The sequence below is a fragment of the Brassica napus genome, chromosome C5 (genome assembly GCF_020379485.1).
Source record: "Brassica napus cultivar Da-Ae chromosome C5, Da-Ae, whole genome shotgun sequence".
Classification (NCBI taxonomy): domain Eukaryota; kingdom Viridiplantae; phylum Streptophyta; class Magnoliopsida; order Brassicales; family Brassicaceae; genus Brassica; species Brassica napus.
The window spans coordinates 18,647,679-18,672,616 of NC_063448.1; the positions used below are offsets into that span (position 1 = coordinate 18,647,679).

Genomic DNA, 24,938 nt, shown 5'->3' on the forward strand with positions numbered 1-24,938 from the left:
GTGGACTTTTCTTGTTGAGCCTTTTGATGCTATCTTTGATAAACCCACTACTACTACAACGTTTTCATATGTTCAGTTTGGACAAACACACCAATCAAATTTAATCTACATCCAAATTTACAGTAAAGTAAACAAAAGAAAAATGTTACATTTTTACACTTGCAATGTGAGATAGTCAATGCCTTTAAACCCGACCCGGATACTGAACCGGATGATTTAAGGGGTCACCGGATTATTGGATCGACCGCGGACAAACCGCAGGTTAATAAATTAAATAATTTTGTTATATAATAATATATTAGCTATTGAAAAATATAAAAGTGTTTTCTGTTTTTAAAACCATTTTGAAAAATACTTAATTAACTTTTGTCTTTTTTCATTTCACATACAAAATATATGTAAAATATACTATTTAACAATTTTGTAACAACTTAAGAGTTATGACACAGAATAAAAAATATCAAGATTTAAAATTTATAAGTATTTAAATGTTTACTGTGAATGATAAAATTAAACTTTAAATCCAAAATAAACCAAAAGTAAAATATAAAATTGTAATAAATTATCGATAACAAAAATAAATTAATGCCAAATTACATCAACTAGTTTTTTTAATAGATTCATAATCCACATGATCATATGATCTTTTTGTTTTTGAAAGAAACTAAAAACTTAACTCTAATTAGAATACAAAACATATTCTAACAATATAACTAAAAAATCCAAAAAAAAATAAAAAAAAAATTACATATTGGTTCAACCGGTAGTCGGGTTCCGGATTTAACGGTTTTTGTGAGTTTATCGGGTTTTTAAATAAAGGATTTTTCCTAAAACAAAACAAGATTACATGCCAGATCATCGGGTTTACCGGTTCGACCGCGGGTCTAGATCGGATTTCAAAACATTGGAGATAAGACATATATGATTTTTTTTTTAAATGTCTGGAGGTTTTTGGGCCCAAAAACCTGTACATCCTCTAAGCCGAGGTCCAATCCATTTTTAAATTAACATATGATTGAACTCATGACCCATAGATATTTAACAATCTAAGAGTTTTAGCCACTAGGCCAACTCTTAGTTGGTATATATGTATATTATACAGGATTGAAGAACTTAATCTTCTTCACAACTTTCTTCGAGTTGTGTTTTAACTCTTGTTGTTGCTCTGCTGAAACAGTAAACAAGTCGTCTACACATGCAAGGTGATGAAGCAGTCTCATTCATGTATGAGATGGAGTATCCTAAGGTTTTCTCAGGCATCATTAGCTCCTGTAACCAATTGTCCCAATTATTTTGTACATTATTGAGTTTCTTTCGTTCACATCCATATAAGAATTACCAACCTTATTATAAAACAATGGTCTACAACAAAAATAAATTACGGATGGGCACAAGCCAGATACTCGCTGATTTTCGAAGGCTTAGTACTGGGCTTGGCTCGTTCAAGTAATCAGAATTAGGATTTGGACTTGACTTGTTGAAAACAAATACTTTCTATATCAACTACCAAGAGAAAAAATAGTACTTGCAAGTTATTTGAACCGATTTGTTACTTGCTAAAATCAATTACTCATTTTTAAAATATCTATTGCTTGGAAATTGTAAGTAACTAAAATAAAAATATTACCAAATCTAATATGTTTATCTGATTTTAGTTACAATATAAATAAAAGACAAAATACTTTTAATAGATAATTAATAAAATCTAGAAACGAGTAGTGAATGATAGGTACAAAAAACTAACATGACAAATATTAAAGATGTAAAGATATTTGACACTTGACTTACATTTGCAAATAATAAGACTTGTCGGCTTATGATCCGATTTAACAATGTCGAGTACTTGATTTTTAAGGTGAAACAAGACAAATAAGCCAAGTAAAAAGAATCATGGCTCATCTAATCTCAAAATTTAAGTGGACTAAGATTTTGAAACTATAAGAACTTATGTCAATGTTTCTTAAACAAAAAAATATATATTAGAAACAAGTAACAATTCCAAATGAGCCGATTCGTTAATTTTTTTTAATATTCGGTACTTGGTTTTTACTTGCAAGATTTTGATTTGAGGTATTTGTTTCTTGGCTTGATTACTGCGAGTACTCGATTTTATGGGGCAAATACGTACCCAGCCCTAAAAACAACGAATTGACCTATTGGTTAAATTTCATGCATTACTTAGCAGAGATTTATGATATTACAAGTTTACTGGCCTAAATGGTGACCAACTTGAACTAAAGGAACGAGAGGGAATATTGCGTTCCTAATAATTCCCTTTTCTTTTTACATTCACTAGAAATTTTTGACATAAATGCACACACAATTCCTTTTTCTTCCTCTTTGTATATAGAACGATAGAACAAAAGTATTCCCTATCAACTTTGACAAGGAACTAAGTGGAAAATAACAAAACTTGGTAAATATGTATTAACATGAACTAGAAAATTAACATTTTCATTAGTGATCCACGTTCATTGCTTCTTAGAATTATTCTTTCAACCTAACCTAAACAAGAGTACAGAGTTTTACCGTCAAGACGCACACTTTTTTTTTGTCAAACAAATGATAACATTTTTATTATAATTTTTAAGAGAGCTCTATATCATAACAAGATTAAGATGGAAAATAACATCATATTTTGTATCTGTTCGTTAGATATCATGTCATGTTAAAAAAACACACTAGCAAATCACGTTGTCGACGTCAATCCAATGGTGAGGCAAGAACCACGACCGATGGTGGAACAGCTCCTAAAAGGACATATATCTATGTTTACAATTTTTTTTTCTAAGAATTTTTTGTTATGTTATAAACATGTGCATTGAATATTAGCATATATATATATAGAGAGAGATTATGAATGGATGATCTTATTCACGTTGTGTGTAGAGTATTTATACATCTTCTCTAACTTATAGATCAACATAGATCTTAGAGATAATCATAGATCTTTATATAGTTAGATTTTACAAGATAAAGACTAATATTAATGATAAGCCTTATCCATACTAACATGCCCCCTCAAGATGGACGTCGCTTGCAAAGTCCAATCTTGGATGTTAGTGTTTCGAATCGTGAGCGTGCCAATGGTTTGGTGAGAGCATCAGCAAGCTGATCCACAGAGCTTATGTGAGTTACCCGAAGTTTCTTAGCTTGTACTTGTTGTCGAACAAAGTGATAGTCCAGCGCAAGGTGCTTCATTCTTGAATGAAAAACTAGATTTGCTGATAGATATGTTGCTCCAATGTTATCACAGTACAGAACTGGAGTGTCAGTGGACTTGATTCCTAGTTCAGATATAACAGATTGAACCCACATTAGTTCTGCTGCAGCTTCAGTTAGAGCATGATACTCAGCCTCTGTAGAAGATCTGGCCACACCACCCTGTTTCTTAGCTGACCACGAGATCGGTTGTCTCCCAAGGTACACAATGTATGCACCAGTCGAGTTGTAGTCATCATGATCTCCAGCCCAGTCAGCGTCAGAGTATGCATGAAGATTGAATGGTGTGTTAGCTGAGAAGAAGATTCCCTTGTCAGCAGTGCCAACAAGATACCGAAGCACTCTTTTAGCTGCCTCCCAGTGTGTAGATGTTGGTTGATGCATGAAGTGAGAAAGACGGTTTACAGGAAATGCAATATCAGGCCTCGTGAGACCTAAGTATTGAAGACTACCAACAATGACTCTGTATTCAGATGGATCAGACAAGAGATCACCAGAGTTCAAGGTTAGCACTTGAGTTGAAGACATTGGCGTGGCAACAGGTTTTGCATCAGCCATTTTTGCTCTCCTGAGAAGATCCGTGATGTATTTAGTCTGAGTGAGATGAAGTCCTTTTTCCGTTCTTGTAGCTTCCATACCAAGAAAGTAAGACAGTTCACCAAGTTCTTTCAGCGAAAATTTAGCAGCAAGTTTAGTGGTGACTTTCTGAAGTTCTTGAGCGTGAGAACCTGTGATGACAATGTCAGCAACATAAATTAAGATGTAGATGAATGAAGAACCTGTTTGTAGAATGAACAGAGAAGCATCCGCAAGTGAATTTTTAAATCCAATGCTGATCAGAAAGTCTTTGAGGGATTGATACCAAGCTCTTGGAGCTTGTTTCAATTCATACACAGCCATTTTAAGTTTCCAGACATGATTTGGTTTGTCTTTATCAATCATTCCAGGAGGCTGTAGCATATATACTTCCTCATCTAAAGGACCTTGTAAAAAGGCATTATTCACGTCAAGTTGTAGAAGAGGCCATCCATGAGCAACTGCTGTTGCCAGAACAAGACGAATTGTAGCATGTTTGACCACATGACTGTATGTTTCATAGAAGTCAATGCCTGGACGCTGATGGTTACCCTTGGCAACTAGACGAGACTTGTAGCAACGAACCGTACCATCTAGATTTCTCTTAATACGAAACAGCCATATGTTCCCAACTATGTTCTTTGCTTGTGATCGATCCACTAGTTCAAAGGTGTCATTACGTATGAATGCATCAGCTTCCTCACTTATGGACCGTCTCCATTTCTCATCTTTGAGAGCCTGAACATGATTCGCAGGTTCCACTTCATGAAGAATAGCCGTCAATCCATATTTAGGATTAGGCTTGCGAATGTTGTTCTTGGCTCGAGTAACCATTGAGTGATTGTTTGGCTCAGTAGATGGTGTTGAAACTGTCGTTGATAGATCAGCTGGTGTGGAGGATACAGAGTGCTCTGCTTCTGAGATGTGAGTTGTTGTAGACGATTGTTGTTGTTGAGAAGCCGTTGATGACTCTTGTGTCGCTGAGGAGGACACTAAATCTGCAGGTGAAGAATCAGTACACTGAGACGTATTAAAGTAGAGTGACCGATTAAAAACAGGAGTTAGAGAGGCTGAAGAAGAGTTAGATGTAGTGGAATTTTCAAGAGAAGAAGCAGAGATGTTTTTGTGAAGAGTGGAGAATGGGAAAACCGATTCAACAAAGTCGACATGCCTCGACACGTATACTCTTGATGTGGCAACCTCAAGACAGAGATATGCACTCTGAGTTAGAGAATATCCAACAAAGACACACGCAGTTGATCTTGGACTGAATTTGTTGTTGCCCTACGGTCTTATCCAAGGATAGCAGAGGCATCCAAAGCTTCGCAGTTTTGTATAGTTGGGTTCACTGCGAAAGAGTGCGTGAAAAGGTGACTGATTGGATAGATTTGGAGTTGTGAGCCGATTGATGAGGTAAACTGCTGTGGCAAATGAGTAAGTCCAGTAACTGTTCGGAATGTTGGCGTGAGTGAGAAGAGACAAGCCAGTTTCGACTATATGCCGATGCTTCCTTTCAGCCATCCCATTGTGCTCCGGTGTATGTGGAGGTGAAGTGTGATGTGAGATTCCATACTCAGAGAGGAACTCTTTGAGAGCAAGAAACTCACCACCATTGTCAGAGTAGAGAGTTGTGATCTTTGTTTTGAATCAGTTTTCCACTAGAGTTTTAAAGACTGGAAAGATGTGAGCAACCTGAGATTTGGTTTTAAGAGGATAAAGCCACGTATATTTAGTGAAATGATCAACAAATATGACATAGTATTTAAAACCATCTACTGATAGTACCGGAGATGTCCAGACATCAGAGAAAATAATATCGAGAGGACAAGTAGACTTTAAAGTTGAAGTAGAAAATGGTAGTTTATGAATTTTATTAGTAGAACAAGAGTTGCAAAACAAAGTAGAAGACAATGAAGAAGAAGTAGGTAAAGAAAACCGAGAAAGCATAAATCTTAAAGTAGAGGAGTTTGGATGGCCTAATCTAGAGTGCCAATCTGTTGAAGAAGTTTTAATGCACGAAAACGCAGAAACTTTGTTTTGAGAAGTGTTTGGTGAGAAAGAAATCGGCCACTCATACACTCCCTTATTGGCCTTGCCGTTGAGAAGTGTTGTCCCCGTGTGAAGATCCTTCACCTGAAAGTCATAAGGGCACAGTTGAATCATCACATTGTTAGTTTTACATAGTTTGTTGGCAGATGTGAGATTTTTCTTTATCTCAGGAACACAAAGAACATTATTGAGAAGAAGTGTTCGAGAATTAGAGGGAAGAGATATGGAACCAGTATGAGTTATTGGCAGATTTGATCCATTCCCAACCATGACACTCTCGCCACCATTGTAAGGTGAGTGAAGCGACAGATTACTTATGTCACTTGCAATGTGATGTGAAGCACCGCTGTCAAGAATCCATTGAGAGAAGTCAGGATGCGGAGATGTTGTTGTGTGATGAGCTTGCCATTGAGGAGTGGGTAATGGTAAGTGAGGAGCTGTCCATTGTTGTGTAGGACGTGGTGAAGTATACGAGATTGATCCATATTGTTGTCCTGAAGATTGAGGTTGATAATGTGGACATCTTCTAGCACCATGTCCTTGAACCCCACATAGTTGACACTTTCCCAAGTACGGACGTTGTGGTCGAAACCCTCCTCTGTTTGATGAACCTCCGCGTGATGTAGAGAAGTTATGTTGAGGTCTGGTCTGAGTCACATTAGCTGTTACAGGAACCACAGAGTCTTTGGGAGAAGACACTTTTAAGGTGTTTACTCTGTTAATGAGCTTTTCATGTAGCTCATCAATGGAGATAGGAGTGTCTCTGCCATTTACCATCTCAGTAATAGCTCTGTAAACTTCTCCAAGACCGTCAGTGATTATATCCAGTAGATCTTCATGATCATAAGGAGCACCAAGAAGAGCTAGTTGATCAGATTTGTCAATGATAGACCTCATGTAGTCATTGATAGTCTTGTTACCCTTGGATATTTGCTTGAGTTGTTGCTTGATCTGTTTGACATGACCTCTTGTTGGTTTACCATAGGTACGATGAAGAGTCTCCCAAATCTCACGTGATGTTGTTGATCTTGCAACAATAGGTTGTACTGCCACCACTAGCGAACCTAGAAGTGAGCTGAAGAGAAGCTTGTCTTGACGTTTCCACGCCGCAAAGTTAGGGTTTGGTTCATTAGAATTTTCAGTTGTTGAGATGGTTGCTGGTGGTGTTTGATCATCTTCTGAGATGAAACAGTGAAGTTCATGTGCCTCAAGTAATGCACGAACTTGTATACGCCAAGTAATGAAATTGCTTGGTGTGAGTTTTGTTACGTTTGACATATTGAGAGAGATAAGAGTAAGTTTAGGATCTGCAGAATTGAATATTGTTGCAGTTTCAGATGTAGCAGAGGAATAAGTATCAGACGACATATTGTCAATTTTAGAGAAGAGGGGAGTTTTGAAGAAGTTAGAGAAGAAGGATTGTGATAGGATCAGAATAGCTCTGATACCATATAGAGAGATTATGAATGAATGATCTTATTCACGTTGTGTGTAGAGTATTTATACATCTTCTCTAACTTATAGATCAACATAGATCTTAGAGATAATCATAGATCTTTATATAGTTAGATCTTTACAAGATAAAGACTAATCTTAATGATAAGCCTTATCCATACTAACAATATATATATCAAATTTCTACCTTTTTATTTTCTTTTTGTTTGCTTATATTTGTCGATATTTTTAATTTTATTTTGATAGAATTACTTTGGAAAATTTAAGATTTTTATAAATATTATAAGTATTAATTGTGAAGTTTATTTGACATATTTTGATATTTTAAAATTATATGTTAATATTTTTAAAGCACACTACTCTCACTGTAGCAACTCATTAGTTGGAGTATCTTGCATGTCACTCTCTTCATGGTTAGCTTTGCTGCGTGCAGATAGAAAGACTACATTATATTCAAATTCCGCGCTCTTTTGAATGTAGAAAAAGTTACCTTTCAGGTGAATTTTCAAAGAGAGATTCCATCATTTGACGTCCCAAGTTATCGAAACGGTTATAGACTCTCCTTTAGGATCCAATAGCTTCATTTGTCAGCTCAACACTCTGCACAAAAACCAAATCAGAACAGCCGCAAATAATCACAATAGAGTTATATTTCTGAAGATGTTTACCTGATCAGGCATGTGTTTGAATGATGAATAAGGAATCATATCATCTACAAGTCTTATATCATTGTTGTATCTGAATGTCCATGCATAGTCCATAATGAGTTTTCTATCTATGATAAGCTTTGTGATTAGAACAAGAAGCCATCTACAGTGAGTCCGTTTTCTTTGACTCCTTCAGGACACAGTTCTTGAACAGATTTTATTAATGCTCTACTACGAGAAGGTATCAATGGTATACCGAAGCAACGAGCATTAATATGAATTAACCCATCGTCACTGAGAATGTAATCATTGTCACATGCATAGAGTTCAAATATACGTTTCAAGGCAGAAACACATCAAGGTTTCAGTGAATTGGTTACTTGATCATATGCTGGTCCTATAGGGTGCATAGCCGCTATTTGCTCTTGGACAAAAACCGCTTGAGCCTGCACAAAAAATCAGTTTGGTCGTTTTCAGACATGAAGTATAGTAAAAAGTTGAAATGCTTTAGAGTGTTAAGATCTCACTCACAAGCCACCTGATATCAGATAGCCTCGGAGCAGACCACTCAATGCATATCTCGATTTCTCGACATTGTTGCCTTATAGGTGTCGTTATTTCTTCAATGTCGATTGGATTATGTTCCTTGTAGAAAACAATATAACCTGCTACTACGATAGGGACTCTCACCTATGTAATATAAGGGTCAAGATAAATATTTAGTAAGAAACGTTACAAAATTGATTGATGAAGACATAAGAAAGAAGGAAATTAAACCTCTAAATGTCGAAACAGAGGAAGCCAGTATTCACTTAGACGGTCCAAACTCTCTTGTCTATCCATTGCAAACGTCAGAACTATTGCATCTGCTTCCTTGACTTCCCTAATGACATCTCCCTTGTATTCTGGTCTGCAAATGTTATTAACAAAGACATCAATAGAAGAAAAAAAACATTATGTTTAAATATAAACCTACCCACAGAAAATTATTATATGCATCCCTTAATGATGTCGATATATACACAAATCATAATAAACATTTACCTCAAAATAGTGTCGATAAGGGTAAACGGAACATCCTCAGAGAAATATTCTGAAAGTAAATTTGTATAAGGTAACAGAGGAGGGATTATAGGATTAGGATGGTTATGACCAGTTACTGCAGCCAGGATCAAACTTGATTTCCTAGTTCCTTTCTCACCAACCACAACGATTCTTACCGGTTTTGTCGAGCCATGAGAGTCTCCCAAACAAAATCCACTCATCATCTTAGTTGGAGTATCTGTAACCAGCCCTAAAAACAACCAATTGACCTATTGGTTAAATTTCATGCATTACTTAGCAGAGATTTATGATATTACAATTTTACGGGCCTAAATAATGACCACCTTGAACTAAAGGAACGAGAGGGAATATTACGTTCCTAATAATTCCCTTCTCTTTTTACATGCACTAGTAATTTTTTACATAAATGGACACACACGATTTCTCTTTGTTCCTCTTCGTATATGGAACGATAGAACAAAAGTATTTCATATCAACTTTGACAAGGAACTAAATGGAAAATACTAAAAATTGGTAAATATCTATTAACATGAAGTAGAAAATTAACATTTTCATTAGTGATCCACGTCCATTGCTTCTATTATATATGAAAAAAATTATTTTTTCAACCTAACCTAAACAAGCGTCTAGAGTTTTACCGTCAAGACGCACACACTTTTTTTTTGTCAAACAAAAGATACACAAGTTTATTACAATTTTTAAGAGTGTTCTACATCATAACAAGATTAAGATGGAAAATAACATAATTTTTTGTATGTGTTCGTTAGATATTATGTCATGTTCAAAAAACAATATCATATCACGTCGTGGATGCCAAACCAATGGTGAGGCAAGAACAACGACCGATGCTTGAACAGCTCGTAAAAGGATATATATCTATGTTTACAATTTTTTCTTTCTAAGATTGTTTTGTTATGTTATAAACATGTGCATTGAATATTAGCATATATATAAAATTTCTTCCTGTTTATTTTCTTTTTGTTTGCTTATAGTAGTCGATATTTTTAATTTTATTTTAATAGAATTACTTTGGAAAATTTAAGATTTTTATAAATATTATAAGTATTAATTATGAAGTTGATTAAACATATTTTTGATATTTTTAAATTACATGTTAATATTTTTAAAGCGTAGTACTCTCAATGTAGCAACTCATTAGTTGGAGTATCTTACATGTCACTCTCTTCATGGTTAATTTTGCTGCGTGCAGATAGAAAGACTACATTATATTCAAATTTCGTGATCTTTTGAAAGTAGAAAAAGTTACCTTTCAGGTGCAGTTTCAAAGAGAGATTCCATCATTTGAGGTCCCAAGTTATTGAAACGGTGATAGACTCTCCTTAAGGATCCAATAGCTTCATTTGTCAGCTCAACACTCTGCACAAAAACCAAATCAGAACAGCAGCAAGTAATCACAATAGAGTTATATTTCTGAAGATGTTTACCTGATCAAGTATGCGTTTGAATGATGAATAAGGAATCATCTCATCTACAAGTCTTATATCATTGTTGTATCCGAATGTCCTAAGCATAGTCCATAACGTTCTGAGTTTTCTATCCATGATAAGCTTTGTGATTAGAACCAAAAAGCCATCTACTGTGAGGCTGTTTTCTTTGACTCCTTCAGGACACAGTTCTTGAACAGATTTTATTAATGCTCTACAACGAGAAGGCATCAATGGTATACTGAAGCAACGAGCATTAATATGGTTAAAGCCGTCGTCACTGAGAATGTAATCATTGTCACATGCATTGAGTTCAAATATATGTTCCAAGGCAGCAACACATCGAGGCTTCAGTGAATTGGTTACTTGATCATATACGGGTCCTATATGGTTCATAGCCGCTATTTGCGCTTGCACAAAAACCGCTTGAGCCTGCTCAAAAAATCAGTTTGGTCATTTTCAGACATGAAGTATAGTAAAAAGTTGAAATGCTTTAGAGTGTTAAGATCTCACTCACAAGCCAACTGATATCAGATAGCCTCGGAGCAGACCACTCAATGCATATCTCGATTTCTCGACATTGTTGCCTTATAGGTGTTGTTATCTCTTTAGTGTCGATTGTATTGTGTTCCTTTTGGATAACACTATAACCTGCTACTACGATAGGGACTCTCACCTATGTAATATAAGGGTCAGAAGACAAACATTTAATAAGAAAAAGGTACATAATTGATTGATGAAGACATAAGAAAGAAGGAAAATAAACCTTTAAATGTCGAAACAGAAGAAGCCAATATTCACTCAAACGGTCCAAAGTCTCTAGTCTATCAGATCTCTTAGAAACACAAAGAGTTATAAGAACAACTTTTCTTATTAGCTTTAGAAACTACTCAAAACTAAAGCTCTCAATATGTTTCTCTTCGATCATATGGAACACCTCTCCATTAGACCTATATTTATATGAAAGACAATTCCCTTTAACATGTGGGATATGGAAAACACAAATCTAACCTAAATAGAAACTTCCTTTTCCTATTTCTAGGTTTCCTTATTATATTTATCTTAACATATTAAACATCTAATAATATGTTAAGTTTCCACAAGTTTGGAATTATCCAACAGTCTATCCATTGCAAACGTCAGAACTATTGCATCTGCTTCCTTGACTTCCCTAATGATATCTCCCTTGTCTTCTGGTCTGCAAATGTTATTAACAGAGACATCAATAGAAAAAAAAACCATTATGTTTAAATATAAACCTACCCACAGAACATTATTATATGAATCCCTTAATGATGTCCATACAAACACAAATCATAATAAACATTTACCTCAAAGAAGTGTCGATAAGGGTAAACAGAACATCCTCAGAGCAATATTCAGAAGGTAAATTTGTGTAAGGTAACAGAGGAGGGATTCTAGGATCAGGATGGTTATGATCAGTTACTGCAGCCATGATCAAACTTGATTTCCTAGTTCTTGTCTCACCAACCACAACAATTCTTACCAGTTTTGTCGAGCCATGAGATTCTCTCAAACCAAAACCACTCATCATCTTAGTTGGAGTATCTGTACTCAGCCCTAAGAACAAAGAATTGATCTATTGGTTAAATTTTATGCATTACTTAGCAGAGATTTATGATATTACAAGTTTACGGGCCTAAATGGTGACCACCTTGAACTAAAGGAACGAGAGGAAATATTACGTTACTAATAATTCCCTTTTCTTTTTACATGCATTAGTAATTTTTTACATAAATGGACACACACAATTTCTCTTTGTTCCTCTTTGTATATGGAACGATAGAACAAAATTATTTCCTATCAACTTTAACAAGGAACTAAATGGAAAATAATAAAACTTGGTAAATATCTATTACCATGAACTAGAAAATTAACATTTTCATTAGTGGTCCACGTCCATTGCTTCTATTATATATTAAAAATAATAATTCTTTCAACATAACCTAAACAAGCGTTTAGAGTTTTACCGCAAGACGCACACACTTTTTTTTTGTCAAACAAAAGATACACATTTTTATTACAATTTTAAGCGAGTTCTATAATCTAATAAGATTGAGATGGAAAATAACATAGTATTTTGTATGTGTTTGTTAGATATCATGTCATGTTCAATAAACACTAGCAGATCACGTCGTGGACGTCAATCCAATGGTGGGCAAGAACTAAGACCGATGGTGGAACAGCTCGTAAAAGGACATATATCTATGTTTACAATTTTTTCTTTCTAAGAATGTTTTGTTATGTTATAAACATGTGCATTGAATATATATCAAATTTCTTCCTTTTTATTTTCTTTTTGTTTGCTTATATTAGTCGATATTTTTAATTTTATTTTGATAGAATTACTTTGGAAAATTTAAGATTTTTATAAATATTATAAGTATTAATTATGAAGTTGATTTGACATATTTTTGATATTTTTAAATTATATGTTAATATTTTTAACGCACACTACTCTCCATGTAGCAACTCATTAATTGGAGTATCTTGCATGTCCCTCTCTTTATGGTTAGTTTTTGCGTGTTTCTTTTACCTCATCGCTGCACGGAACCATGACCCAGAAAATATCCGATTTGAGCATCAAATAAAGACTTTCTAGATGAAATATCGTGGATCCGATATGTTACTTCCTTGTATTGGTCCGTCTATACTCTAACCACTATTGGTTATGATACTTGTCATTTTCTATACGCTTTTCAAACTAGGACTAACAACATACTTGTTGGTAACACCTTACCAATTTGGTACTCCATCGAAACTGTTGTAACAATGTTTATTTTCTTTTGAAAATTGTGTGAGATCATATCACTTTTAATCTACTCTATTAAAAGAGGAGTACACATTAGAATTAATTTTTACCTCATGTGTTATTTATAAGGGTGTCAAAATGAGCTATAGCTCATAATCTAACTCAGCTCAACTTGTTTTTTCATGAGCACGATCTCTATATTTTAAGCTCATTTAATAAATGAGTTTAATGATCGAACTTAAATTAAATCACGAGTTATATGAACAATTTTTAATGAACATGAGCTGGCTCATGAGCTTGTTCATTTTTATACTTACAATTATATATAATATTATATATATATATATATATTATATTTGGATAACTTCTATTTTTATGTAAAAAATAGATAATTTGTATATTTATCATATTTATCTTCTAAAATTAAAATGTCAAACCAAATCTTCTTAAATGATAATATCTAAATTAATCATATTTATCTTCTAAAATTAAAATGTAAAACATGCATATAAGACATTGATGATGAATTGTCTCAAGACTCTCACGAAAAATAAGGATCATTGGTTTTGCTTTAATTTAATTTATTAGGTGTTGTTTTTTTAATTTTTGTCATGTATTGGTTTTTATTTAGTATTTAATATTTATGTTTTAGATTTTTTAATATTTAAATTTTGAACAATATTATAGAAGTTATTCTATCACTATTTTATTTTATAATTATTATTTTTATTTAGATCACGAGTTAGCTCATTTTACTCATGATCTAGATGATGTGAGTTCGAGTTTACATATTGAAGCTCATATAATAAATGAGCTGAGCTGAGATAGCTCATAAAAGAGCTGAGCTCACTATGAGCTGAGCTGAGTTGAGCGAGCTAGCTCATTTTGACACCCCTGGTTATTTACACTAATTGCCATTGGAATTTATCTTTTCATTAAGGATATTTTTGTCTTTTTGACTAATGAATCAATCTAATTATTTTTCTAAAATAATATATTTTAACAAAATTATGATTTGGAAACCCCATTAGTCCAGTGGTTTGACTAAGAGTTCATTAATGATTCTACATCCGGAGGTCTAGGGTTCAAACCCAGAAAACGCAAATTATGCATATTATGGAAAAAAATGATTACAAAAAGTGTTCAGCATGGTGCATGGCGTATCATCGAACATGGATCTCATAGGGCAGTTCGGAGTGACGCAGTCAGACGTGTATTCTCATCTGGTGGTAGAATTGTAATAGCATAATTAATCGGATGTTAAAAGAAAAACAAAATTATGCTTTTTCAAAAATTAGGCAATAAAAGATTTTTCTCAGATTTTTTATTTTCAAAGGGAGATATGGGAAGGTCAAAGTTAATCAAAACGATAGTTTCACTAGGATATCTTTTTACATATTTTCTGGTTTTTATTAGAGGAAAGAATGATGTGATGCTAATTCATTGTATTTTTAAGCCTCTGTCAAGGAAACATGTTTTTTTTTTTTTGAGCAACATGAAATTTCATTAAGAAATTAAACAGAGTTTTGGTTTGGGTTTACAACGGGCTGTGCTACCAGACAGGCCTTGGCAAGCCCATCAGCCGGTCCGTTATTGGCCTAGAAATATAAGTAAAACGACAATTGATAAAGGGGGAGGAAGAGGAGAAAGCGAGCTCGTCGATATCGGATAGAATCCCGTAGAGTTCCGTCGTCTTCCGTCGAGAGGTGATAGCTTGTGCAAGCACTTGAGAGTCTGTTCGAATACAGATAATGGAGTAGTGATTGGTGGCTGCTTGGAGTAAGGCCTCTCTGATCGCCAGAGCTTCGCCCATGCATGGCTATGAGACTGCGCTTTGCTAGATCGACCCGCGAAATATCTCTGTTACTGATCCATTTGTGAAGATCTAAGCTAGTCCTGCTTCTTTAGAGGTGTGACTCCAGGACGCGTCAGTGTTACAGAAGATTTCAGAGGGATCAAGGACCATCGGATCGTGTTGCTGGCCAGTAGTCAATGATTTGGGGATTTTCAGGCTCGGGGGTTGCGCAATCTCCCATTCCTTGAGGGCCTGGATCGTTTTTAGAGCTGTTTCTTCTGGCGATTGGTATCTATTTTCGAAGATCCGTTGGTTCCTGGAGGTCCAGATTGCCCAGCATATCCACGGCAAAGCATTGCCCGTAAATCCATAAGGTGGGAGGGGAGTTAGGTTCCAAGATCTCTCAAGCTTTTCGAAGAACGTTGTAGCATCAGTTGTATCGATGGATTGATTCCACGGTCCATACCTCCAGACCTCGTTTGCGTATTGGCAGTGAAAGAGGATGTGATCCACACTCTCTGGTTCCCCACAATGGTTACAGGTGATGTTTTGGAGCATCCCTCTTTTACGCAAATTTCTCCGTTTTTTCCATTTGCCTTCATTATTATCTCTCCGAGTCCTTTCAGGAAATAGGTAAAAACCCATTATCTTAATATGTTTCTGATTTATTTACAACACTTAACATATATACTATAAATATGATATATATATATATATATATATATATATATATATATATATATATATATCACGTTATGATAGTTTTTTTTTTAAACAAGTGCTTCCACTGTATAAGGTGTTATAATATCAATATATAACCATATTAAATGTTTTTCTTTAATTAATAAAGTTAATGTTTGTCTTATAACATATCGTCATCTACACAACTATATTTAAACTATAAGAATACAAAAATGAAGTAAATAATTTTGCATAAAATTATGAGACATTCATTTAAACAAATATAAATTATTTTTGCTAAAAAATATTTGGTTTCAGTAAAATAAATATATTAATATACATACTAACTGGTTAGACTAACTTATATAAAATTCAATATATAAATGATCCATGCCACGGTAGGTATCAAATAAGAAATAACTTATCTACCATATAAAATTGATTTATTTGTCAAGATGCAATACAATATGACAAAATCACAAATATACAAATAGTTAAAAACTATTAAATAATTATTAAAATATTTGGCATTACAAATTAAAAAAAAACTATAGTTATGTCAAAATAATATTCGCACGGATGTACGGGTCAAATCCTAGTTATAGTTTTACATACATGGAGAATTAGTAGTTATCGATTACATTTTTTGTAAAAAAACTAAATCAGTTGTTGTGTGTGCAGGTAAGAGATATGTGAGAGAGAGGAGTTTTTAAACCTTGAAGAAGAAATCGTAACTATATTTAAATGTTTTCGGACAATAGTTTCTAATTTTTTTTAGTTACATATTAATTTCGTTGTTAGTTATCTTTATTTCTCACTCTATTTTAAAGTAAAACTAGGGGCTTAGTGAAACGACCCGACCTATTTTTTCGTAACATCAGTACGAGTCTGACTCGACTTACTCGATTAGACTTGGGCCGTTTTCATATTTTTCCTTACTTAGAATTATTTCAGAGTGTTAGTTCTTTTTCAGACAGTCAAGTAAAGCATAATACGATTTGAATAGATAATCTGAGGTTCGAGTTAACAAGTCAGTTCGCTATAGGCTATTACATGTTAAACTCGTCCTATATCTACCCAAATCCACCATCCTTCCTTCCTGCCTTTGTCTCGCGTTCAAGCTATGTCTTTACTCTTTCGGGTCTGGTCCTGATCTGCATCCAAACAAGGAGGCATAAGCAAACAGTATGCTTAGTGAGAGCGGTCATTCCGTCCCACTCAGCCAAGTAAAGCAATCGAGTCAATCAGTCAATAAACGGACATGCTTATCATCAGTCAGTTACTTAGCCGACCCAATCGTTCCAAGCCAGCGCGCCATCAGATTCAGTCAAGCCTTAGCAGGCCAATACGGCTCCAGGCGCATGATCTGATCCAGATGCGTTGATGGAAGGAACCAACTATTCGGACCAAGCCAGAACTTAGCAGATAATTTGAATTAGACAAGCAATCAGTACATAGAACATTCCTATCAATCAGACTACGATTCAGTACGATAGGCCACAGTCATGCACTCACCCTTGTCTTAGAGTCGGTTTGTTCTGTTTGGTTCGGTCTCTTCTGACACCTCTTGAGCGGTTTCTGTCGGATCTTCGTACGTTCAGACAATCAGATTCACCCTACAGACGATCGTTCTTGACTCGGACTTGATCAATCCAGCCAAATATCGAAAGTTCTCTCTTAATCGGACTTTTCTCTCGGTGTCTTTACTCTCTGGTTCTTTCCTCCCGTTTCCGTACAAAAATGACGAAATAAGACAAAGGAGACGATTAAAATGGGCAGTTGGGTGGTTTAGGCCCGAGAAACTGCCAAGTTAACCGTTCCCGCGTATTTTACACTCGGCTCTTAATCCTTAACCGCCACCCCGCGCTCCAAAGCGTTCCAGCGCGAGTTTTCCCCTTTTTCGGACTTTAACTGTTCCCGCCAGTTTTACTTAGACGAAACTCGAGCTAGAGCTGACTGATCCAGTCGACAACTCTAACCGCCTTGTCCGAATCAGACTGATACGACTAAATCAGCTCATCTCAGCTTAGCCGACAGTCTTAACCGCCTTGTCTGATTTCCGACAATCGCTGTCTAGTCGACCAGTTCAACCGTCTTGTCCGAATCCAACAACACTTGTCCGGATCCGACCATCGCTGTCCGAAAATTCCGCTTTGCCTGGATTTTCATTGAGTTGTCCGAACATCCTGAGTTTCACAAACCGAACGGCCTGTCCAATAACCCGAGCGTAAGACCGACTGATGGAGCTTTGTTTGGCTCAAAAGTAGATATGTTCCTAGCTTTAATCGGGTACATGGTTCCGCTCTAGTCGCTACAAATCAGGCGCCGATCCAAGTTCTCCCATCGACCCACGGAAAGTCCTTCGAACTCTGATCAGCTCTTTCTAGCATCATCCAATCCATTCAGTACATTCTCACAGTCCGGCCAGCCAGTCCTCAGATCATCCTAACATCGATCTTTAGAACACGGTCGCTACAAGTTCTCCCCCACTTGGCTCAGACTCGTCCTCGAGTCTTTCTTCCTGCACCTTCCTTAAGTTTGTCGAACCACTTTGGAAACTCAGCTTTCATTCTCGCCTCTGGCTCCCAAGTCGTTTCCTCTTGTCCATCGCAGTCCCAAACGACTTGGATCATTTTGATATTCTTTCTGCCTTCAGGTTTGGTTTTTCTACCAATGATCCGGACTGGTCGTCCCTCCACAGTAAGGTTCTCTCTCAAGTCAAATGGTGGTTCAGGAACCACATTTTCTTGATTCCTTATGCATTTTCGCAGCAAGGATACATGGAACACGTTATGGAACTGAGCCATCGATGAGGGCAGTTCCAGTTTGTAGGCGACTTTTCCAATCCTTTCCAGGGTCTTGTACGGCCCCATGTATCTTGGACTCAGCTTGGCATTCTTTGAGGATCGGTCCTTGCCTTTGTAGGTGACGGTTTTGAGATATACCATGTCTCATACTTCGAACTCAAGGTCTTTTCTGCGTCTGTCTGCATAACTCTTATGTCTGTCCTGAGACTCTTTCATCTTCAGTTTCAAGACTCGGATTCTTTCAGTTGTCTCTTCCACAAAATCTCGGCCAAATATGCTGCGCTCCCCCACTTGGGTCCAGCATAGCGGTGTCCTACACGGACATCCGTACAATGCCTCGTAAGGCGACATTCCAATGCTTGCATGATAGCTGTTGTTGTATGAAAACTCTGTCAGATGCAAGTACTGATCCCATTTATCTTCCCAATCCAGAACACAAGATCGCGGTAAGTCTTCAAGTGTTCGGATTGTCATCTCTGATTGTCCATCCGTTTGCGGATGATATGCTGTACTCATATGGACCTTGGTCCCCATCGACTTCTGCATAGCTCTCCAGAAGGCCGAATAAAACTTGGAGTCTCGGTCTGACGCTATGCTTACCGGAACTCCATGAAGTCTGACAATCTTTTCCACGTATAACTTGGCAAGCACCGCTGGATTGTCTGTTTTGTTGATAGCCAAGAAGTGTGCGGACATGGTCAATCTGTGCACTATCACCCAGATAGCGTCCTTGCCGTTCCTCATTGGCAAGCTAGTCACGAAGTCCATCGTGATCTTATCCCAAGGCCATTTTGGGATGGGTAAACTCTGAAGTAGTCCACTCGGAACTTGATTTTCTGCCTTCACCATTTGGCAGAATGGGCACCCAGCTGTCCATTTTGAAACATCACGCTTCATTCCAACCCAATGATAGTATCTCTTCAAGTCTCGGTACATCTTATTGGCTCCTAGATGTATCGAAAACTTTGACTGATGTGCCTCCTTTAGGATCTCATCCCGCAACCCTTTGTCGTTAGGAACACACACTCGGCCATTAACCAGAATCATCCCATTGTTTGAAGTCTGATACTCCGTCTTCTCGTTCTTTGAAGCTTTGATCAGATCTTCATCCTTTTCCTGTGCAAGGCAAACTCGGGACAACAAATCTGCCTGATCCGCTGCACCAAGACCCAACGGTTTCAATTCGTCAGTCAAGGCAGCTAATCATAAGGTTCCAACCATATGAACTAGTTCCTCCATGTCTTTCTCTGAAGCCGAAGCTACTCTCTTCCGGCTCAAGGCATCCGCGACCAGATTTGCCTTTTCCGGATGGTAGGCAATATCCAAGTCGTAATCCGCAACCAGTTCCATCCAACGCCTCTGTCTAAGGTTCCGCTCTTGTTGAGTAAAGATATACTTCAAGCTCTTATGGTCCGTGAAGACTTGGACTTTAGCACCATAGAGATAAGACCGCCATATTTTCAGCGCAAACACGACAGCAGCCATTTCTAAGTCGTGTGTTGGATAGTTCCCTTCGTGTCTCCTTAGCTGTCTAGACGCATACGCGATCACTTTGCCTTGCTGCATCAATACGCACCCAAGTCCAACTTTAGATGCATCTGTGTACACCACGTATGGCTCGTTGTCCATAGGAAGAGCCAATACTGGAGTAGTCGTCAAATCTTCTTGAGTTTGTTGAAACTCACATCACAACCTTCTGTCCACACGAACTGAACATTTTTCCCGGTCAACTTTGTCAACGGTTGAGCCATGCTGGCAAATCCCTTAACAAACCATCGGTATTATCCAGCCAGTCCGAGAAAGCTCCTGATCTCCGTTGCGTTCCTTGGTATGGGCCAGTCCGCAATGGCCTTTATCTTCTCCTGGTCCACGGACACTCCCTTGTCCGAGACCACGTGACCCAAGAAACCAATTTCTCTTTGCGAAAAGCTGCATTTGCTGAGCTTGGCGAACAACTTATGTTCCCGCAGCTTATCCAAAACCTTTCTCAGATGGTCCTTGTGCTCTTCCTGATTCTTTGAGTAGATCAAGATGTCGTCTATGAAGACTATAACGAATTCATCTAGGTAGTCTATGAAAACGTTATTCATCATCTTCATAAGGGCTGCATGGGCGTTGGTCAATCCGAAGGGCATAACCACAAACTCGTAGTGGCCATATCTCGATCTGAAGGTTGTCTTACGGACATCCTCTTCAGCAATCGGAATCTGATGGTATCCCGAAGCTAAATCAATCTTGGAGAAACAAGTAGCACCTCGGAGTTGGTCCAATAACTCGTCTATCCTTGGTAGAGGGTACTTGTTCTTCACTGTGACTCTGTTAATCCCCTATAGTCGATGCATAGCCTAAAGCTACCATCTTTCTTCTTCACGAACAGAACCGGTGCGCCCCAAGGTGAACTGCTTGGGCGCACAAACCCTTTCTCCATCAATTCATCTAATTGTTTCTTAAGTTCTGCCATTTCAGCCGGAGCCATCCGGTACGGAGCTTTCGAGATTGGCTTTGTGCCCGGCTCAAGCTCAATCGTGAAAGGATCATAACGGTCCAGTGGTAATCCTGTCAAGGATTCGAACACGTCATCATACTCCTTTACAATCGGAATCCCTTCCAACTCAGCATCAGGTCCGACTTCCACAGTTGTGATTGCAGCCAGATAAGCCTCACATCCCTTTTCCAGCATTCTTTTTGCTTGAAGTGCTGAAATGATCAGACTCCCATTGGTCGGTCTGACCCCTTTATAGACAAGCTTTCCATTGCCGATTTCAAATTGAACTCGGCCACGATGACAATCAAGATGTGTCTTGTATTTACTCAGCCAATCCATTCCAAGGATCACATCGTATGATTTCACTGGGCAAACGACCAAGTCGGCTGGCATGTTCACTCCTCCGATCATCACAGAGACGTTTTGAATTTTCCCTGAAGTGTACATGGTCTGACCACCAGCCGCCCGAACCAGTCTTACTTCTTCTCCTGGTTCTTTCTGGAATTCCCCAATTCCAATCATCTCGGGTTGCACAAAGCAGTGAGATGCACCAGAATCAAACAGAACATGGGTTGCCACTCCACCCATGACTAATGTCCCTACATATTCACTCGGAACACTAAGGACCTACTCTACAAGTTAGCAATTTCACACATAAATTCTTAAGGCAAAGGTGAGAGATAGGATGACTCACCAGTGATCGGACGAGACGTGCTTGGGTCCATTTACTCATCACCGATTGTGTACACCCGCGGCATGATGGCATGCCTCTTTGCCGCCGGCTGAGGCCCATCGCCCGGACGCTTCCCAGCAGATTGCGCGTCCTTCGGACACTGATTCTTGTAGTGCCCCGTTTCGCCGTAGTTGTAGCACACATGTTCCCCAGCACCCTTGTTCTGGCTCTTCGGCCTTAGGTCTTCCTCAGGGCAATCACGCACCTTGTGATCCATACTTCCGCAACGGTGACAAGCTCCCGTAGCAGCACGGCCGACACCAGAGTGCATCTTCCCGCAAGTCAAACACGCACTGCAACCTGTTGCATTCGGCTTGCTGGAAGAGCCAGCCTTCACCGTCTTTTGATTCTTTCCCGCATGCTTACCAGGATGGACATGCGCCACTGTGCCAAACACCTTGGCTTCCTCACTGATTCCAGCTTCCTGTTCTGCGGCCTTTTCCACCAGTTCGGCCACATTATCATAGTTGCGGATCTTACAATGAGAATTCACTTGATGTTTTATGCTTAATGAATGTGAGAGTTGGTTGATTTGAATGTGTGGATGCTTGATGATGAGTATAAGGGCAAAAAGAGTTGAGATAGGCCTAGAGAAGCTAGAGTGTAATAAGAGAGTGTGCTCATGTTAGATTAGATGCTGAATCGAGTGCTAGTTGTGTTTCTTTTGGCTATGAGCTCCCACCTTCAAACGTCTCTCCCTATGAGTTCTAGAAAGTTCACTTGTGGATAAGTAAAAGAACAAGTTTGGGGGAGTTGATATCTTGCATATTTTCATTGTCTTATCCATTCACCCATGTGCATTTTTGATCATATAGACTAGGATTTAGCCATGTTTAGGTTGCATTTTGCATACATGAGTCCTTATCAGGTATTGGAGTACCACATGGAGTTCTTGGAGACATTTGGATGCATTTGGAGCTCAAAAGAGGTGAAAAAGGTGATCATTGGATGAGCAGTGCATGGGAGTGACCTCACCGGAATGACACCGTGAAGTCGCTGTGACACCCTTTCAGAGCCACTTAACCGGAGCGACACAGCGAGTTCGCTCGCGTCTCCATCACCCGGAGCGACTTGACCGGAGCGACGCAGCGAGGTCGCTCGCGTCTCCATCACTCGGAGCGACGTGACCGGAGCGACGCAGTGAGGTCGCTCGCGAGGAGCGACTCAGAGCGACGTCTCGCAGCGACCCCTCCAGGTCGCTCCCGAAGCCTGAAGCGACCTCTCGGAGCGACTACTAGAGGTCGCTGCGCGACGTCTGATTGCTCGAATTTATTTCTACTCAACGGCCTTTTGGTCATTTTATTATGCACGTTTTTACTTCTGAAAACCTATGTTTTAAGTACTTTTGGCAGCCACCAGAGAGATTATCTTTTGTTCTAAGAAAAAACCTTTGGAAAGTTCATCTCTTGAATCATCTTTGTTCATCTAGTTATTGCAATTCTGTGTTTCCAATTCGTTGTTGTATCCCTCTGTATGATTAATCTGAAATCCTAAATGGTTTTAAGAGGAATCATGAAGAGTAGTGAGTAATCACCATTTGAATTCATGGGTTAGGAAGATTAAGGGTGATTAGGTTAGAACTAGGATGTTTTAGAGTAGATCATTCCAAAACCTTGCTAGTAGAGTAATCATAATGCATCTTCTGAGTTAGCTTCTCAAAAGTTGATCTTTAGGCATTTCCCACCCAAAAGGTGTTCGATGAAATGCCTGAAACAACTCTTCTAAGCTTTTAGCATATTTTGCCAAAGACATTTGTTGTTAGAAATGCTAAGATAGCCTTAGACCTGTTAGTAATGATTGCTCCCATATTATTCAACCGAAGACATTTGTTGTTTGAAATGTGTTAGTAAATGAACATTCATCTAGACATAGAGTTTGTTTAGAATCGTGTCTAAGCTTAAGGTAGATAGTTTGATTGTTCGTTTGCCATCTTTAGTTCGAAACTTGATCACCCAAGGTTTAATTCCTATGCCCATGAGTTCTCATTTCCTTAATTAAGAAAGTCAACTCAATTACCATTTTTATTATTCTGAAACTGCATTAGTAATAATCATTAGTTTAGAAAACCTTTAAAATCATCGGTTGCACTTAGATTAAGTAAGTACTTGCATTCTCAGTGCTTGAAATCCCTTAGAATTGGTTCGACAATAATTTATACTACAACATTTGTCTTAGGAGCCTTGAAAACTCCTAATATCATTTATCTCATCCAAGAAGGCTGATACACACTCTCTTGACCCTAAACCTATCATTATAGATTCAAGAGCAAGCCATCACATGATTAGTGATAGAAACTTGATGAGTGATGTTCCGCCTGCCTCAGGGAATGTTCAAATAGCAAATGGTGATAAGATTAAGATAAAAGGGATAGGGAACCTGAGGTTGTTTGATAGGGAATCTACTGCCTTGTAGATGCCTCAGTTTACATCAAACTTGCTATCTGTGAGAAAGGCTACTGTTGATCTGAGTTGTCAGGTTGTCTTCAGATCAGATGAGGTTGAATTTCAAGACTTAAAGACAGGTCAAGTGATTGGAAAGGGGCACGTTCACAATGAACTCTATCATCTTCAGAAGACAGAGATGTCTAGACCATCCACTTCTCAGTGTTTGGCTAGTACATCCAGCGGGGTTGATAGCACACTATGGCATGCTAGGTTGGGACATCCTCATACAAGAGCCCTAAACTTGATGCTTCCAAGTGTGGTCTTCAAAAATGATGATTGTGAAGCTTGCATATTGGGGAAGCGTTGTAGAACAGTCTTCTCACAGTCTAGCACCATCTATGAAAGATGTTTTGACCTAGTTCACTCTGATGTATGGACTGCTCCATGTGTGTCTAGAGAGAACCACAAATACTTTGTCACTTTCATTGATGAGAAATCCAAGTACACTTGGGTGACACTGATTCCGTCTAAGGACAGGGTGTTGGATGCTTTCAAGAATTTCCAGACCCATATCTGCAACCATTTCAATGCCAAGATGAAAATTCTAAGGTCAGATAATGGTGGAGAGTATACAAGTCATGCATTCAAGCAATATCTTGCTCAACATGGGATTACTCACCTGACAAGCTGTCCTTACACTCCTCAACAGAATGGAGTTGCTGAGAGAAAGAACAGACATTTGATGGAGGTAGCAAGATCAGTGTTGTTCCACACCAATGTTGCAAAAAGATTCTGGAGTGATGTTGTGATGTCTGCTACTT

At 37.9% G+C, this 24,938-nt stretch overlaps 3 protein-coding genes and 1 pseudogene across 3 annotated transcripts; all 4 read right to left on the bottom strand.

The window, feature by feature from the left end:
- Positions 1-7,788: 7,788 nt before the first annotated feature.
- Positions 7,789-9,434, bottom strand: LOC106392652 (annotated as a pseudogene).
- Positions 9,435-10,183: 749 nt separating this feature from the next.
- On the bottom strand, positions 10,184-13,670 carry LOC125587132 (mitochondrial Rho GTPase 3-like). The gene is made up of 7 exons (XM_048757289.1): positions 11,791-13,670; positions 11,580-11,657; positions 11,226-11,283; positions 10,977-11,135; positions 10,460-10,891; positions 10,282-10,391; positions 10,184-10,214 (listed from the first exon to the last, which is right to left on the bottom strand). The coding sequence occupies exons 1-7, from the start codon at positions 12,012-12,014 to the stop codon at positions 10,184-10,186; spliced, it is 1,092 nt and encodes a 363-aa protein (XP_048613246.1). The 5' UTR covers positions 12,015-13,670.
- Positions 13,671-15,117: 1,447 nt separating this feature from the next.
- LOC125587133 lies at positions 15,118-15,672 on the bottom strand. The gene has a single exon (XM_048757290.1). The coding sequence runs from the start codon at positions 15,670-15,672 to the stop codon at positions 15,118-15,120; it is 555 nt and encodes a 184-aa protein (XP_048613247.1).
- A 2,531-nt stretch (positions 15,673-18,203) lies between these two features.
- Positions 18,204-18,656, bottom strand: LOC125587823. The gene has a single exon (XM_048759056.1). It carries the CDS (start codon positions 18,654-18,656, stop codon positions 18,204-18,206), a length of 453 nt encoding a protein of 150 aa, XP_048615013.1.
- Positions 18,657-24,938: the final 6,282 nt, after the last annotated feature.